We start from the raw sequence: 18,295 nt of genomic DNA on the forward strand, positions 1-18,295 counted from the left end.
TTCGGCGGAAACCCCTGAAAAAATGGTCGGGGTCATAAATATAGTTGAGAAGGGTCAATCACTTGGACCCTAATTCTTTGTCTAAATCGATAAAAGTGTTAACGATTAGTACCTACTCGAAACATCCCTAGTGGTGTCTGTCGTTCTAAATATTCATCTGTTTTTCGGAAATAAACTTTCGTTTCGAGAAAAGGGAGCATCTCGACGATATGCGATGAGAAAATACGAAAATGATAAGTAAAAATTAAATTAAAAAAATTAACATGAAAATCCAAGCAGATGGATATTTTGATTACTGCTCGATAATGCAGTTATGAAAAGTTAATTTTCCAACAAAAATTTATTATACAAAATAAAAAAATCAATAAAGAAACTACATAGTTGTATGAAAAAACCTACAAAAACTATCTCAGAGCTACCTGTATATTAGGCAAGTACAGATAGTTTTAATGGCCTTCAAAGTGGTCAACATTTTACAAAATCTATTGATTTCCTTCGAGGAATCTCAGAAAAATGTTATTGTATAGACACTTTGTATCTATAGAACAATGTCAAACATATTTTTTTATAATATACCTACATCATTACACTATAATTACTAGCACTGATTATTTTATTAACATTTTGCGGCAAGTTTTCAAGTGCACTCCAATTATGACCTTGAGAATATTTTCCACCAATATAATCGATAAATATAATTTTTAATTATGAAAATTATTGGGATATAAGCATCGTCAACTTCGTTTTACCTGGCTTAACAACAGTTATGCTTTTCATATATTTTTATTTGATCACTGTGATCTGTGATTTTGTTTTTTCAAATTTTTGTGAAATGTAGAAAATCGGAAAGTTTTTTTCGTCTCAGTGATTCAGTAATATTTACTAATTAGATGAACCGCGACGTTATTATCCAATGCTAATATGCAATGTTCAATTGATTTCTTCCATTTTGGAATTAGTTCAAAAGCGTAATATACTTTAACGCAATTTTTGGAATCCACGCTCTTGTTTATAGTGACTAACAAATGCTGCCTTGATCTCAAATCTGACATTACAATTAAAATTACTATTTCGTTTGGTTCAGTAAACGTTCAGCAAACGATCGACCAACATTTATACGTCAACGAAATGCAAGATCTGCCGAAAACATCGCCGCTGTCTGTGAGAGTTTGCAGGAAAATCCACTGTAGTCGATTGTGCGTCGCTCACAAGAACTCGGCCTTTCGCAGACCACAACTTGACGAATTTTGCGTCGTGACTTGGACCTGCACCTGTATAAAATTCAACTGACCCAGAAACTGAAGATAAACGACCATAGACAACGACGTGTGTTCGCAGAATGGGCTCTGGAACAGTTGGAAACTGCTCCAGAGCCCAGCGCTGTTTAACGGGTGCGTGAACAAACAAAATTGACGAATTTGGGACGATATCAATCCACAAGAGATCCAAGAGCATCTAATACATTCCGAAAATGTCACTGTTTGGAGTGGATTTTGGGTTGGCGTTGTCATCGGTCCATTTTTATTTGAGAATGACGGCGAGCACTATAGGTTGATGATTACCAACTTTTTTTGGCGAAAATTGGTTGCACTCGACACCAAAGACATGTGGTTTCAACAGAAACGCGCTACGTACCACGCAGCTCATGCCACATTGAATATTCTGCACGAGCTTGGTCATCTCACATCTGGAGGAGATGTGAACTGGCCACTGAGATCGTGCGATTTGACCCCATTAGACTTTTTCTTGTGGGGTCGCAGGTGTATGCACGAATTGATAAAATCAATTGAAAAAATTAAATATTTATACTTAGCTTTTTGTGGCCGACGTTTCGGAAAACAATCTTTTCTGTTTTGAAAACCCGAATTTCGCCTGTTTTGCTAGAATCAATGTTTTATTTCACACATAATGGCATCAATAGCTCTTTCAAACAAATGAAAAATTTCGATGATATCTCTCACACTATTTTATTTAAATTCAAAGATAGGAAGCCGTTAATGAAAGATCTTATATAACTTCGACATTCCACAGATCAGCTGTGTTTGACGAACGAATTATTTTTGTTGTAGAAGCGTTCCTCGGACATACAGTAGACTCAGTCTACACAGATCTTCACAAGGACTTTGATAAAGCGGATCCTGTATTTCTGATAAACAAACTCACAACTACATATTTTTCTTTACGGTTTATGAAATGGATGCTGAGCAATCTTTCGGATAAAACACAAACTGTAAAAAGAAATCACAGATCTTCCTCCATTCAAGTTTCTTCAGGAGTATCTCAAGGACCTAATTTGTTCAACTTAGATTAGGTTAGGTTAAAAGTGAGTGGATCTATTCTACCCTCCACCGCAACCCACAATGGTTTATTGTGGCTCACACCTATTCACACTCGACTAAATAAACCCAGCTAGGAAAAGATGGTCAATCACGGCCGAGCCCCGCATTACCGTGACAAGGCGATGCTACGACGAGAGGGCGCCTAGTATCTCGAAGGTTCCGTGGAGACTGATAATAGGCTAAGTGTCATTCTTCCTCTCGGCACGGATACACACACCTTAGGATTAAGCCATCGTTGGGATACTATTCAATTAGGGAATGACAGAACCAGAAGTGATTCTGTCATTCCCCTATCCAGCGGGGCTACGTGGAAGCAGGCATCCAATGGCCGGTTTGCTCAACCCCCACATCCCAAGCCAATGTACTCGCCAAAAACAGCATGCACAGTGGTTCAGGCAATGAAAGATGAACAAGGACAGGCAACCCGCCTTGTTCAACTTATTTATGGACGATATTGGACATGTTTTCCAATAATCTAAATTTTTGCTTTTTACTGATATGTAACATCTATTTGACTGCGAAACACTATGTTATGACTGATATGACTTTATTTACTGTTATGAACTGATAACCCATTTTCTGAAAACAATTAATCTACGCCTTCCTAAATTCCATTGCTTGACTGATGATAACAAATAATTATTATAAAGTCTGCATGAATTTGAGAATGACTCTAGCAGCGTTTCAAATTAATTATTCAGTTACATTTTCCATAGGTACCCTAATCTTCATCTTCAGCCCAGATATACAGGGTGTCCCTGGACTTCCTCTTTTCCTCTCGGGAATGTATAGATGGGGTCAAAATATCACCAGTACTTCATATAACTTTTTTTCCTAAAAGTCTTCGTAACCAAGTTACGGGCCCTCGAAGTTACAAAATGAAAAATGTTTTTCTTTGATAACTTTTCAAGTGAATATTCAAAATCATCCAAATTTTGGTAATTAACTAAACAAATGAATTCCGTCGATGAGCTTTCATGCAGTAGTCAGTTGTTTTGCTACAAAGTCAGGAACGGACTACCCCCGATGGTCCACACCCCAAAACTTTGAAATGACAGATATTTTTCAATATTTTCCAACAAAATAAGGTTACTTGGACAATTTTATGAATAAAAGTACTCGTGTGGAAAGTCGATCGGAGCAACGAGTCTTGATAAAAATGTAGTTCTACTCGACGACATCAAACCCGCTCGTCCACCATTATTTGAAATGAATAATTATCAAAGCAGAAATAATAATGATAACGTTAATTCAACAACATTTATAACAGGAATAATACAAAGTATGCTAAAATGAAGTCGTAAACAAAAAGTACAGTACCTATATGGAAGTTTAAGTCACAATTGTGATAGCAGATATTTTTTCAAAAGAAATATCAAGTTCTGTAGATTCGTGGTGTTTTTAAACTAACAAGCTACTCTACTATGAAATATCGAATTCATTCCATATTTTGTATGTACATAATACGTGTGGAATAATCACGTTTCGTGTTGATCAGTTATCTGAATCTCATGAAACTCAACATTCGAATGTTTCAAATTCTTCTTCACAGCTAAACTGTTGAGGAGTTTCTCTGATAATTATAATTTTATGGGAGAAATTCTTTAACACGAATCTAAATTTAGCTGAAAAAACGCACATCGGAAAAAATATTTACTATACTAATAAAAAGCAAACGAATGAACTACAAAAACGGCTGCACATGATCAGGTGAAAAATATCCAGGGAATAATTATGTTCCATTTCTTTCACAGATGTTGACAAAAAAACCTTTTAGAAAGTTTTGATAGAAAATGAGAAACTGGAATGCAAGATTTTCCAGCACGACTGGAATATGCCAATTGGTTCATGGATAGGCAAAGAGAGGATATAACTTTTATTAATCGAGTTTTATTCACTGATGAAGCAGGTTTCAGTAGAGATGGAGTTATCAACTCTCATAATCTCCATATATCTCCATATATCTCCCCATGGGATATTGCAAACCAAACACCAACGGAAATTCAACGTGAATGTTTGGGCTGGTATCATAGGAAACCATCTTATAGGACCATTCGTTCTACAGGACCGATTGAATGGAGAACGTTATTTGGAGTTCATTCAGAATGATTTGAATGGACTTTTGGAACATGTTCCATTGCAAACCCGAAGAGATATGTGGTTTATGCATGATGGCGCTCCTCCTCATTTTAGTTTGATTGTGCGTGACCATCTGAACCATATTTTCCACAATAGATGGATTGGTAGAGGTGGGCCATATTCATGGCCATCGCGGTCTCCGAATTTAAATCCATTGGATTTCTTTCTGTGGGGGCATCTAAAAAGCCTTGTTTACGCTACACCTATTCACACAAGAGATGCATTGTTGAATAGAATAACATTACATTGTGAAGCCATACGAAACGACCCTGGAATGCTATTTCAAGTACAGAGAGGGTGTCTTCGCAGACTAAGAAAATGTATAGAGAGAGAAGGTGGTCATATCGAGCAGTTTCTGTAGCGGATTTTTCATTTCTGTTTGCTCTTAAGGCTCTTGAGTTTCGTTAGTTAAACGTGTTTGCATTATAAAAATTCGTTATGAACATTTTACCTATCATTTCCATTTTCCTTAAAAACTAATATTTTCGAATAATGGTAGACATCTCAGGATAAATGTTGTTGAATTAACGTTATCATTATTATTTCCGCTTTGATAATTATTCATTTCAAATAATGGTGGACGAGCGGGTTTGATGTCGTCGAGTGAAACTACATTTTTATCAAGACTCGTTGCTCCGATCGACTTTCCACACGAGTACTTTTATTCATAAAATTGTCCAAGTAACCTTAATTTGTTGAAAAATATTGAAAAATATCTGTCATTTCAAAGTTTTGGGGTGTGGACCATCGGGGGTAGTCCGTTCCTGACTTTGTAGCAAAACAACTGACTCCTGCATGAAAGCTCATCGAAGGAATTCATTTGTTTAGTCAATTACCAAAATTTGGATGATTTTGAATATTCACTTGAAAAGTTATCGAGGGCCCGTTACTTGGTAACGAAGGATTTTAGGAAAAAAAGTTATATGAAGTACTGGTGATATTTTGACCCCATCTATACATTCCCGAGAGGAAAAGAGGAAGTCCAGGGACACCCTGTATAATCTCATCTTTGATAATACGAGTAAATGCCATGGTATATACCTACATTCTATTTGACTGTCTGAATATTACTTTTGCCCTATTATGTGTATGACTTTAGAGGTTTACTTTCAAAAAATATTTTCAATCAAAAGTTCATTAGGATTCTTTAAAAAAACTTGTATATCAGTTATTATCTCTAATTTTGAAAATGTTACGACCTAAAATCGTATATTCTTGGTATCTTGTGATTATATTTCGAAGAAGGTACGCCACTGCAAATTACTCACCTACCTCAAAGGAATAATGTTGCACCCTGTATAACCTTCGGAAACGAACAGTAATTATTCAGCCTTTTGCTGGAAGTGATTGTTATTTAGAACAGTTCTATTTGTAGGATTTGTCGGGTGCGAGAATCGACAACTTTTAAGAAAAAACTCGTGAATGAAAACTTGTTTGTGGGTACCAGTGTCAAGTGTTACTTAATTGCGTGAAAATGAATGAGTACGATTTGCAACTGGCTAGAGCTATAGTCGCAGATGAACAACACAGGAAGGAAATGCAGGATTCCCCTACGGATTTGAAGGTCGGGATTCCCAAGGCATCGGAAAAATTTGATAAATTCAGGTAAATTTTACTATTGACATAAGATTTTATATATTTAAGAAGCACTTTATTGTGATATTTTTACTAGACAGTTTAACAAAAAACGTAACACATGTTTCGCTATACAATAACTTCTTCAGGCGTGTCAACACTATATATTGTCTATATAGTTAGGGTTAATACTATATAGTGTCTGTATAATTATAGTATAGACACGTCTGAAGGAGCTATTGTGTAGCGAAACACGTGTTGCGCTTTTGTAAAGCTGTGTAGTGAAATTCTCATAATAAAGTGTTTCTTGAATAAGTTATGAATTTCTATCACATAATATATAGAGCATTTCTTTAATGTCCCCCTCTTTCATTTTTTGAACGGATCAACTCAAAAAATTGAAGTTTGGGATAATGAAATTAATGCATGAATACTTCGTTTTGAAGTGGAATTGACAAATGAAACTTTCAAGATGACGACTGGCCGCCATATGGGGAAAAAATTGAACGGAAAGGGGGTCTTGTGACACATCATAGTGTTTGTATAATTATAGTATAGACACGTCTGAAGATGCTATTGTATAGCGAAACACGTGTTGCGCTTTTGTAAAACTGTGTGAAATTCTCATAATAAAGTGTTTCTTGAATAAGTTATGAATTTCTATCACATAATATACAGAGCATTTCTTTAATGTCCCCCCCCTTTTATTTTTTGAACGGGTCAACTCAGAAAACTGAAGTTTGGGATAATGAAATTATTGCATGAATACTTCATTTTGAAGTGGAATTGACAAATGAAACTTTCAAGATGACGACTGGGACGAATGGGGAAAAAATTGAATGGAAAGGGGGTCTTGTGACATATCATTTTGAAGCTCCTGACGAATAGGTACTTCACAACCCTAGAATATGAAGTCAACATCTTCATCTACTACAAAATGGCGGAACATTTAATAATTTCCTGAAGACAAACACATTATTATCGATATTTCTAGAAATATTCCTTTTTATCTGTCATATGGCAATTCCAACAAATAGATGAGGTTTGTTATTTTATTTTTTGTTTATAAAAACGACAAAAAATGTCAGTACGACAATGAACATCATTGTTCAACTAGAATATTCTCATTTAGTTTTCGGTTTTACCAGTACAAAGGTACCACGTCAACAATCTCTAAAATGGTCAATTCCCGTCCATTGGAAGAAAAAAGTGAAGCGATTTTTATTTACGGAGCGACGCGTAACTTTCACGAGACCGAAAAGATTTTCAATGAACGTTTTCCGAATCGTCCTTTCTGTAGAAAATATTTGAGAAAACTTGTATCCAAATTCACAACCACCGGTAGTATACATAACAAAAATCCCCCAGGTCATCCGTCCATTCTGAAAGAACAGCAAGAGCCAAATAATTGGTGAGACGGTATTAAATCCTGAACAGTCTACTTATTCCGTTGCGAATGTTTGTGAGGTGTCTCCTTCTACTGTGTGGAGACTTTTGAAGGGGAATAGGTATCGTCAATACAAAATTAACAGATGATAACCCTAATCGAAGAACAGCATTCTGCGAAATCATGACGGAAACTATTGCAAGGCATCCTACCTATCTCCACAATATTTGTTTTAGTGACGAATGTTTTCCTTTTCAAACGGCAATGTTCATAGACAAAATTGCCGTTATTGGAGTGACACCAACCCTCACGTTTTCCAGGAAACACATACCCAATATCCAGAAAAAATTAACGTTTGGGCAGGAATATTGGGAAACCACATCGTAGGACCTCTATTTATTGATCAAAATTTAACAGGGCAATTGTATTTGAATATGCTGGAAACTACTGTTGACCCACTCATCACTGAAATCGTCGAAGCGAATCCTAATTCCACATTACTCCAGACAAGTAAGAAACTATTCGGATGCTACTTTTCCCGATCGTTGAATTGGCCGTCGAGGTCCTACAGAATGGCCAGCTCGCTCGCCAGATTTGACATCTTTGGACTTTTTTATGGGGCTATTTGAAGCAAAAGGTTTACGAAACTGAACCTGCTTCAATATTGGATATACGGCAGAGAATGATAAATATTTGTAGAGATATTGACGTTTATGTGTTCAAAAATGTTCGGCGTGAAATATCGGATAAGCTGTTCATATGTCAAGAAGTTCAAGGCAACCATTTCGACCATCTCCTGAACTGACCTCAAGCTTATTACCTCATATTATGTAGTTAAATGTCAATATATTCAGACAATTATTAAAAGTTCTGTCATTTTGTAGTAGGTAGTTGAAGATATTGACATTATATTCCAGGGTTGTGAAGCATTTGTCAGGAGCTTCAAAAAGATGTGTCACAAGACACCCCTTTCTATTTAATTTTTTTCCCAGATGGCGCCCAGTCGCTATCTTGAAAGTTTCATCTGTCAATTTCACTTCAAAATATTCATGCATTAATTTTATTATCCCAAATTTCAATTTTTTGAGTTGACCCGTTCAAAAAATAAAAGGGGGAAGGACATTAAAGAAATGTACTGTATAATCCAAATCAGGACATTTAGAGATATGATAGTGATGAAGTGTTTATCACGTCATCGACTACATAATCGCAGAAATCTTTTTTTAAGTGAAGATTGATGTGGGGTTCTATTCTTTGAATATTCGAGGAGTGACACAATATGCGTGGTACGCCAGTGCTTAGTGATAACTTTTTATCTACAGGAAAAAACCATCCTGGAAACTGTCTGTGGTTGCAAGTTTGAGCTGAAATCGTTTCCTTGTCCTCTTATGAACTGTTTTTGATGAGATTGTACAGGAAATAAATGAACATCCTTTTGGCAAAGACTGAAACGAAAGTTACATTTTAATGAAAAGTAACACGAATATAATAATAATTTTATCTGTTATTTTATATTAAAAATGCGGCAGAAATCTTAGGACTATTCCTTGGAGTATTCTAAGGATATTTTGTCCTTTGATGATTTTCGATAAGACGCTTTGTTTCGAAGATACGGAGTAGTGATTCCAATAGCGATGGTGAACAATCTGAAAAAGATACCAGTGGATAAGATTCGGATGCATTTGAATATTGAGACACAGAGAGTATGTTTCAATGTATATAAGAATCTACAGATCAAGTTTGATTTCGAGGGAAAAAAACTATTACAAGCAACATCAGATTTCGAAATTCCTTTCTCAATTGTACGTAAAATAGTCAAAAACAAACCTTATGAACGCAAGACGCGATTTGATGCGGGATTACCAAAACCTTTAGATGTCATCTGATAAAATCATTAAAAAAAACAATATACGACTGTTGGATAAAGAAACTAGGATTTAGATTTAAAATAATAATCACACGTCAAGCAGTTATGGAAAGCAGAAGAATAGTGGAATTGCGTAACAAATACTTAGAACAAATAACAAAATATAGACAAGAACAACGGCAAATTTTCTATTTGAACTAAACTTGGTATGTCACTCATGACACAGTTACGAAATGGTGGACTGATGGTTCGAGAATGTGTACGCCTAACATGCCTGCAAACGAAGGATCGCGACTCTTCATTGTGCATTGCGGAGGAAGTGAAAGATGAATTCCGAATTCTTTGAAATTATTTGGAAAAAAACTTGAGGACTGCAATGTTGACTATCATAAGAACATGGATGCTAATATTTTTGAGGAATGGTTTGAAAACACAATTATTACAAATTTGGATGCGAATAGTGTAATGGTTCTTGACAACGCTCCCTATCATTCGCGACAGCTCATCAAAGTACCGAATGAAAATTCGAGGAGAGATTAAATACAAAGTTTTTCAATGGGTAACATTGAAGTTTTACACACAAAAACATTTGAAAAAGTGTACGCACTTTAGAGTATTGCTGAAAAGTATGGACACACCATATTGAGACATCCCCCCTATTTTTGTGTTTTCAATCCCATCGAGTTGATTTGGGGAAAATTGAAACAAAGCATCAGGTTAAAAATAATTTACCAAAATTTGATAAGAAGGTGATAGAGCTAGTTAAATAAGAAGTATCTAATATTACCGAAGAAGACTGGCAGAAAAGGATTAAAAAAGTAATTTTAGTTGAAAAAGACTATATGGAGATTGGACACTTCCATATCAATGGTGGAAATAAATTCATTATTGATTTAAATGACGACAGTGATATATGAAAATAAAACAAAGGAAAATCGTGAAATCAATCCATCACTGGGACAAAGTCTCATTTGTCATCTACTGCATCATCTACAAACAGCCACGAGTTCTAGCCACGGATTTTTCAAAACGTCGCGCGAGACCCGACAGTCATCGGCTCCCAAAAGGGGGATCAGATTCGTGGCCAGCAGTGACTTTACTCGAAGACCTCAAATAAAAATCAATAATTCTTTCAAATCATTCGTTGATAGGGAATTTTTTCTTCGAATATATTCATTCAAGCATACAGAACAAAACCCATATGTTGAAATATTTTGTCTGGGAGAAAAACAACCCCCTACTCCGTATATAATAATTTTTGAAGAAAAGTCCATAATTTCTTCAAATATTTCATGGATGGGGATTTTTTCTTTGAATGTATTTAATTTGGGATACAGAATGAGTCCCATATGTTGAAATATTTTGCCGAGCAGGAAAACAACCTCCACACACCCTTATATGCTTTTAAAATTAAATTCAATAACTTCATCAAAATATTCGTGAATAGGAATGTTTTTTGCATAATTATATACTACGAGAGGTGCTGATAGTGAGACCTGTATCTCAGAATATTTTGCCAGGCAGAAAAACAACCTTCGCACACCCTTATATGCTTTTAAAATAAAATTCAATAACTCCATCAAAATGTTTGGCTTTCTACTTCTCCATCTTGATACAAAAAATGTGGGAATCGTCCAAAGAAAGGAAGGAAGTAATCCATTTTAAAATAGTAACTCTATACATGGATGTGTAGATCATGCAAAGAAGTAACTTTCAGACACAAACGGGAAAAAACCCCTTCTCGAAACAGCTTTTTTCATATAAACATTGAATTACACGTACTGTCACAAGTTTTTAACTTTGTGGAGTAATGTATATTGATTTTTTGTTATATGATGGAATCGGCCGATACTTGATGAAAATCCATAACTAACGTATTCTAAAAACACTTTATTGTGTGATTTTCCCTAGACAGTTTTACAAAAACGCAACACGTGTTTCGCCATACAATGGAAGCCATTGTATGGTGAAATACGTGAAATTTTTTTATTAAAATTATCTATTGTACTATTTTTATTATGAAACAATAACACTATTCTTATTATTTTTTCATTAATTACTTCAGTTCCATCATTATTATACTCATCAATGACAAACAACGTCTCCGTTCGTCACATAATTATTACGTAAATATCTAATGTACCTACCATTTTTAAATCAATATACCTTCGGCGAATTTTTTGAAAAAAGTCAAACAAACCCCAATTTTTTATAAAAATCCCACACATATTTTGCAAAATATGAATAATCTTGTTTCCGCTTCAAAAAGTTTCTTATTTCGAATAATATAAAAAACATTTCTGAAGAAAAGCTTCTCTAATTGAAAATTAAGTATACATTAGTGGTAGGCAGTGTAATATAACTATTACTTCATAAAAAAAATGGCATTTTCAAGTTATTGAAATTGCCCTATCAAATAAGAAAAATTAAAAAATCATGCACTGCCCGGGAATCGAACCCGGGTCGCAAGAATGGGAATCTTGCATGATACCACTACACCAGCAGTGCTTGATGTTAATGGTTGCGATTGAAACATAAATGTGACGAAATGCCACACATATTGTCATATATTGTTCATTATATTGAACAACTGTAGCTGAATAAGTCTTCGAAATCATTGGATACAATTTTTTAGGAATATCATATAACTGTAACAACTCTACTACTATTTCAAATCCTTCATATATCTCTCAACAACAAAAAATTGATTGAACTGTAACTAATGATGGAGAGTGTATTTGTAGAATTGTGGAAGTTGAACTCGAAAATAATATTTATTATCAACGAAACGTTTTTTCACTTCTAGTGACATCTATCGTAGAATAGCTGATACACAAAATAGATTTGTGTATTTGTTACTGTCAAGTACGTAAATAATCATTTGATTCGTGACGGAAAAACCATGTTTTTTTTAAATGACGAGAAAGTTGTTTTTCATCCACGCGAGATGTTTGAGAAATGTACTCTGAGGGACATCAACCATTCAATAGATATTGACATCGCATTGAGAGAGTTTACGAAATCACGGTTCATTTGAAAAACCCTCTAATACAGAGTACAAAGTATGAAAGAGTTGTACAGTAACTAAAACAGGTGGCGATCCTGAAACTGGTGTTTTGGGACATTCCCAGTAATAATGAAGTGATATTTATTCGATTCTGGATTTGTGAAGTACCGAAAAATATTTTGTAGATCGTTCAGGCAATATCGTCAGGATAATGAAATCTGTAACAACATTTTATAGTGCGATATATATTTCTGTGATAGGTACCGTTTGTAAATCTACTCTCACAGTGTAAATCAAAATCGAAAGAATTTTGAATTTATAGTCGAAATTCGAGTTTCAAGTCAAACTACTGATGAGGTTAAAGTTGTTTCCGGAGGTTTCTCTACATTGGTATTACATATCTACAACATTTTTAAACTTTATTGTAACTCTTATATACTTTTACTCCATATATAAATTAAATATCGTGTAAGTAACTTGAAACACAAACAATTGAGAAAATTTATACTTCATTTAACAAAATTACAATCTTTGAAATATTGAAAGATACCTATAAAAGAGAGACTTTTAGAGAGTCAACTATATTTGTTTTACTTTCCGCTACATCTGGAATTCACCGCCAATTAAAACGTCTTCGAAAACCGCCAATCAGCTGTCCAATACAAGCAACCTTAAAAGTATTTTGGAGACTTCAATGTGCTATCCTAAGACCAAGCCATTTACTATCTCAGTAATAGACAGTACCTATTTTGTTATTTTCCTGTAACAGTATAATTATGATAAAAATTTTATCCAAATATTTTAAAAACGACATTATTCTGTTACTTTTCTGTAATATGTTAACTTTTTCAGCCAAACATTTAAAAACGGATTCAGTAACAAAATGAATATTTGAAAAAAATTCCGGTACCGGGAATCGAACCCGAGCCTCCTGGGTGAGAGCCAGGTATCCTAGCCACTAGACCATACCGGATATGTTAGATATTGGATTAATGCAGATTAAGTAATATAATTTACTAGGTTGTTTTCAATAAAATGATTTTTTCAATTGAATGTGGCTCCATTCTTAGTTTCAACACAAATAATGTTTTTTTTTACATTTTCACATCCAATTTTCCAAGATTTTAGCGCCCTGAAAAATTGATTGAATGTTGATGGAGAATTATCTCCCTAAAACTCTGTAAATTTATCCTTGTTTAAAGATGTTTCACTTTCTCTTTATTGTTTGTTATGAATTCCACAAGGCAAACTCCAGTTTCTTCAGGTTGATTTGAGTGAAAGTTTTGTTTTCTCTTGAAAAATAAAATTTGTTCAACGTGCAAAAGGAATTGAAATACGCATGCGTTGCATTTCATATTGAAAATCAAGAAATCACTTCGTGATCCACGAACCTTAACCTATATAGGTACAGTAATTCAATTATTTTTCTGCAAGATTAATGATGGAGTTAATCATTCGGTAATTAAGTACATTGTAGTTTGACGTTACCTATCAGAAACATTCATTAAAGTGAAATGACCTCGTTATGGCTTGGTTCGGAAGTGGATTTGTCAATTTTGCGACAGTGTAGGATGGCTGATAGGTTAGAATTCAGGCTGACCTGTTTACATAATAAAAAGACTCCGAACCAAGAACATGCCAGCGGAAAGTGTAGTGAATTCGTAGAAAGTAAATCTTTCGAGGAAATCAGTGATGTTCAAAGGAGGAGGCGGTCAGGAACTTGGCCGTAAGTTTTCCTTTCCGTCAGATGTTACCTAGTTGTAGATCAAAGAAACATTTTGTATTACTTATGTTTCTGTAGAATAGTATACTCGGTGTCGTATGAGTTATAATAATTACAGTGTTGATAAAAATAATAGATAATATATTAAAAGTCGATAATTACCTCTTAAGTATTCTAGTAAAAGAGTTGCTATCTTAATATTCAATCCGGTATGGTCTAGTGGCTAGGATACCTGGCTTTCACCCAGGAGGCTCGGGTTCGATTCCCGGTACCGGAATTTTTTTCTTTGAGAAATTAGGCTCATTTTCACAAGGATCGATTTTTTGGCCCAATCTACACCAGAAATTAAACCACGGGTTCGTCCTATAGAACAAAATAAAAAATATCTATAGGTATAGCTAGGCAGAGCCTAGCCAATTCCAAAAGTCTTGAAATTCCAAGAAAGTTTTTGTGTATCAATAAAAACAAAATCATAAAATTTTGCAAGAGTGCAATAAACGGGACATTGTTTTATTTTACATCGAGAATTGCAAAAGCTTTGCAAACTGCTAATACCAGCAGTAATGTTGAAAACCATGCATTAAATCAGTAAGCATGTAAGAGTTACGAAAGAAACATCGTTTTTTGCTGTTAAGTCTTGTTTTTCCTTCTAAATTATTTTAAAATTCATCTGCATACACATACGTACAGTTGCAATTTTATTAGTTCAACTAATATTTGAGGGCAACATTATCACTAGATGGCGGTGCAAACTTCAAGGAAAACAATGAATTATCAAAGTGACATTGTGTACCTACCTTTATACCTATCTAGAGCATTGACCTTCGAAAAATTATCTACTCATGAGATTAACTCTGGTATCTCCAACAAGATGGATCATTGGTAGTCCAATTTTGAAACAGTTCAGTTTTGTCTTTATAATACCGGGTGTATCTTAAATGATGTTATTAATTTCAGGTGGTGATTAGGTACGAATCATATTTTATAAAAGAAATGCATATGCACGTGTGTCGTAACTTGCTTCGTTTCCGAGTAACGGGGTGTCAAAGTTTGACAAAAAATATTTTTCTTTTATCAATAACTCAAAAATTTTTCCGCCGATTTTAAATAAACTAGGTTTGTTTGTTAGTAATAACAAGATGGTTTTTTCGTGAAATTAGGTTACGACGGATAATAATTCTAGTGGCGTCACAGAGGGTTACCTGATTGATATTTATGGTAAAAATTATTGTGCGCCACTGTTTTTCTCCACGTTCTTGAATGACTTGTTTATGCGATACCAGTTGTGGATGAAAATGACTTGAGGAACATAATTACGTATTTTTATTTATTTCATGAAAGTGATCATGAATTTCCACAAAATGAACAGGTCATCAATCCAAAATCTAATTTTATGAAAAGAAGTCCCTTGTTACTCATTAATAAAAGAACAATATTTTTAGTAAAATTTTGACATCCCGTTACTCGGAAACGAAGCAAGTTGGGACACACGTTCATATGAACTTTTTTCATAAGATATGACAAGTAATCGCAACCTGAAAGTAGTGACATCATTTGAGATACACCCTGCCTATCGTTATAATATGAACCTTTTTCCTGAAGTACGAAAAATCACCCACTAGCAGCGCTAGTAGTTCGGTAGGGACAAACACTTCCTAATCCTCATATAAACATATGGTAAAATACAATTAAAAAAGAATGTTTTTAACAGAAGAAAATGTTCCTAGAGCAAAACTGAAATTTGCAACTGTAAAGGATAACAATGTTGTAACATTAAAACGTTGGCTTGCATGCCGTAATTTGGCAAAAAAAGTGAATTAATAGACATGTAAAAAAGTAGCGGTAGATTCAAGCTGTAGGTAATAAAAGAAATTCAAAATAATTATGAATTTCAGATTTATTTCCGAATGAAATATGAATGAAATATAGATATTTTTTTGGGAAAGAAAGTTTTTGGCTTTCTACTACTCCATCTGATACAAAAGAAAGGGATGAGAGAATCTTCCAAAGAAAGGAAGGAAGTAATCAATTTGAAACTTTATACATGAATGTGTAGATCATACAAAGAAGTAACTTTCAGACACAAACTGAAAGAAAGTCCTCCTGAAACAGCTACTTTCATATAAACATTGAATTACACGAAAGAAAATAATTCTTTCGAAACAAATACTTCTATATGAACACTGAATTATACAGAAGATACTTTTCTCTACTCAGTTTGTATTTCAAACATTTGTTGTGAAATAAGAATCAGATATCATTCACATGAGTTCTACTTTGAATAAATGGTAATAAATTGCACTTATATGAAACACTGTCACCCTCACTGGTATACACCGATGTTTCGCCTTAAGACACTTGCCCTAAGGCTCTTCAGTACCAAATTGGATAACATTATAGAAAATACACACACTTCATTCATGAATTACGATTTTGAATGTCACGGAATAAGCTTGATCTGCTTATGTCATCGATGACATCCATGATGAATCCACTCTCCTCGAAGCGTGTATCCATTTCTTACATCTAACCTCATTAATATGAGGTTTTATAAATGGTATAAAAACCACGTTTTCTTCCGGATATCGATTATCAGACGTAGAATTGGCAAAACAGCAATGCTTTGTTGGCATTATACTAGCACAAAATAATTTTTTATATCAGATTTATATTTTTAAATAGTAAATTAATATAACGTAAATAACACTGTTTTACATGTGAATAGTTTATGTTTGTCCCTACTACTAGTGCTGCCTCTCGTGACAAGTTCGCTTTACTATTCTCAAGAAAATAATAAACCTTTGAGAATACATACGCATATATAAATAAATACACAACAATATCTTTTGGATTTACTAGTCATAATGAAGAGTTGTCCTATATATTTCTTCCAAGGATTTTCCAGTAGATACAAACAATGTGTTACAAACAATGTGTATGTCATATTGTAAGATTTTCAAATGTTTCAAGTATGTCTGTGGCTTGCTCTAAATTTACATTGCATTAGGTTGTTTCAAAAGATTTGTACGTTTTAATGTCATGTATTTTTGACCAGCGTGAAGGCAACCATGGGTTTCAGCCACGAATTGGGGGAATTTACCGTTTTAACGGAAAGGAGAGCGCCAAGCCACCATTGGTCGTTAAAATTCATAGCTGGTCATGAAAACTTGTCTTTTAGAACAATAATTTTTTGGCCAGCCATGGAAATTTCCACATGAAACGATAGTTTTCAACGTTTTCAATAATACATTTATAGTCCTCGATTTTGCCGTGGAAAAGACCATCCCCTGCAACCCCTTTAATCATTTGGATTGAAAAAATCCTATCTTTTGAAAAATTTGATTTGTGCTTCTGGGGTTATTTTCACATAAAACGATGTGTTGGAAAACTACTGAAGAACAGGAACTTGAACTAGTAGAGTCAGAAGAACTTGAAGAAATATTACTTCGCTTCCGTTTGTTTTTCGCCATGATCACACACTTATCAATTTTACTCGATAATGCAAAAAACGTGTACGCGATTCTTTATCCCACTCTTGGGTTGTTGGAAAACTAATAATTGAAACACAATTCATTCCCCAAAAATATATATTTCACTTCCGTACGTTACAAGTGGTATCGATAGAATGAATAACTTTCTCTCCCTTTGTCGTGCCTATGACTCAACTCCCTGATTCCTCTACCACATAAAAACTTTAATAAATATGAAAACGAATATATACATCTATTGAGTGGTCGCTTATCATGAGATTTCTAACAGATGGTATGGGGAGTATTCAATGATATCTTTATAGTCCTACATTTTGTTGCGGAAAAATACACCCCTTGCAAGCCCTTTCATCATTTGGATTAAAAAAAATCATATCTTTTGAAAAATTTGTGCTGCCGAGGTTATTTTCACATGAAACGATGGTATTCGGCGTATTCTATGAAACCTTTATGGTCCTCGATTTTATCGCGGAAAAATACACTCCCTGAAACCCCTTCCATGATTTGGAATAAAAAAATCATATCTTTTGAAAAATTTGTGCTGCTGGCAACATTTTCACATAAAACGAAGGTATTCGGCGTATTCTATGATACTTTTATGGTCCATCAAAATGATGGGAGGGGTTGCAGGGGGTGTATTTTTCCGCGACAAAATCGAGGATCAAATAGGTATCATAGAATACGCCGAATACTTTCGTTTTTCGATTTTTCAGAAGACAATATCTCCAACTTTAAAACATTCTTGGAAAATGAAGATCGGCATGCTCTTT

General features: G+C 34.4%; 1 protein-coding gene and 3 non-coding genes across 5 annotated transcripts in view; 2 read left to right on the top strand and 2 right to left on the bottom strand.

The window, feature by feature from the left end:
- The first annotated feature begins 5,812 nt into the window (after nucleotides 1-5,812).
- Nucleotides 5,813-18,295, top strand: part of LOC111513033 (NAD kinase) — a 109,044-nt gene continuing 96,561 nt past the window's right edge. The window contains exon 1 of one of the 2 annotated variants that reach the window (XM_074175837.1): nucleotides 5,813-6,083. In XM_074175837.1, the coding sequence (XP_074031938.1) occupies nucleotides 5,953-6,083 (131 nt within the window). In that variant the 5' untranslated portion in view covers nucleotides 5,813-5,952. Of the gene's footprint in view, nucleotides 6,084-13,674; nucleotides 14,041-18,295 lie in introns of those variants that run through there. The other variant, XM_074175836.1, reaches the window with a different exon arrangement.
- TRNAG-CCC (transfer RNA glycine (anticodon CCC)) lies at nucleotides 11,745-11,815 on the bottom strand. The gene has a single exon. It is a non-coding gene; the product is annotated as a tRNA-Gly (tRNA).
- On the bottom strand, nucleotides 13,216-13,287 carry TRNAE-CUC (transfer RNA glutamic acid (anticodon CUC)). Its single transcript has one exon. It is a non-coding gene; the product is annotated as a tRNA-Glu (tRNA).
- TRNAE-UUC (transfer RNA glutamic acid (anticodon UUC)) lies at nucleotides 14,243-14,314 on the top strand. Its single transcript has one exon. It is a non-coding gene; the product is annotated as a tRNA-Glu (tRNA).

Source organism: Leptinotarsa decemlineata, unplaced genomic scaffold, assembly GCF_025532065.1.
Source record: "Leptinotarsa decemlineata unplaced genomic scaffold, Ldec_3_MD MMD2_tig00001393_RagTag_RagTag, whole genome shotgun sequence".
Taxonomy (NCBI): domain Eukaryota; kingdom Metazoa; phylum Arthropoda; class Insecta; order Coleoptera; family Chrysomelidae; genus Leptinotarsa; species Leptinotarsa decemlineata.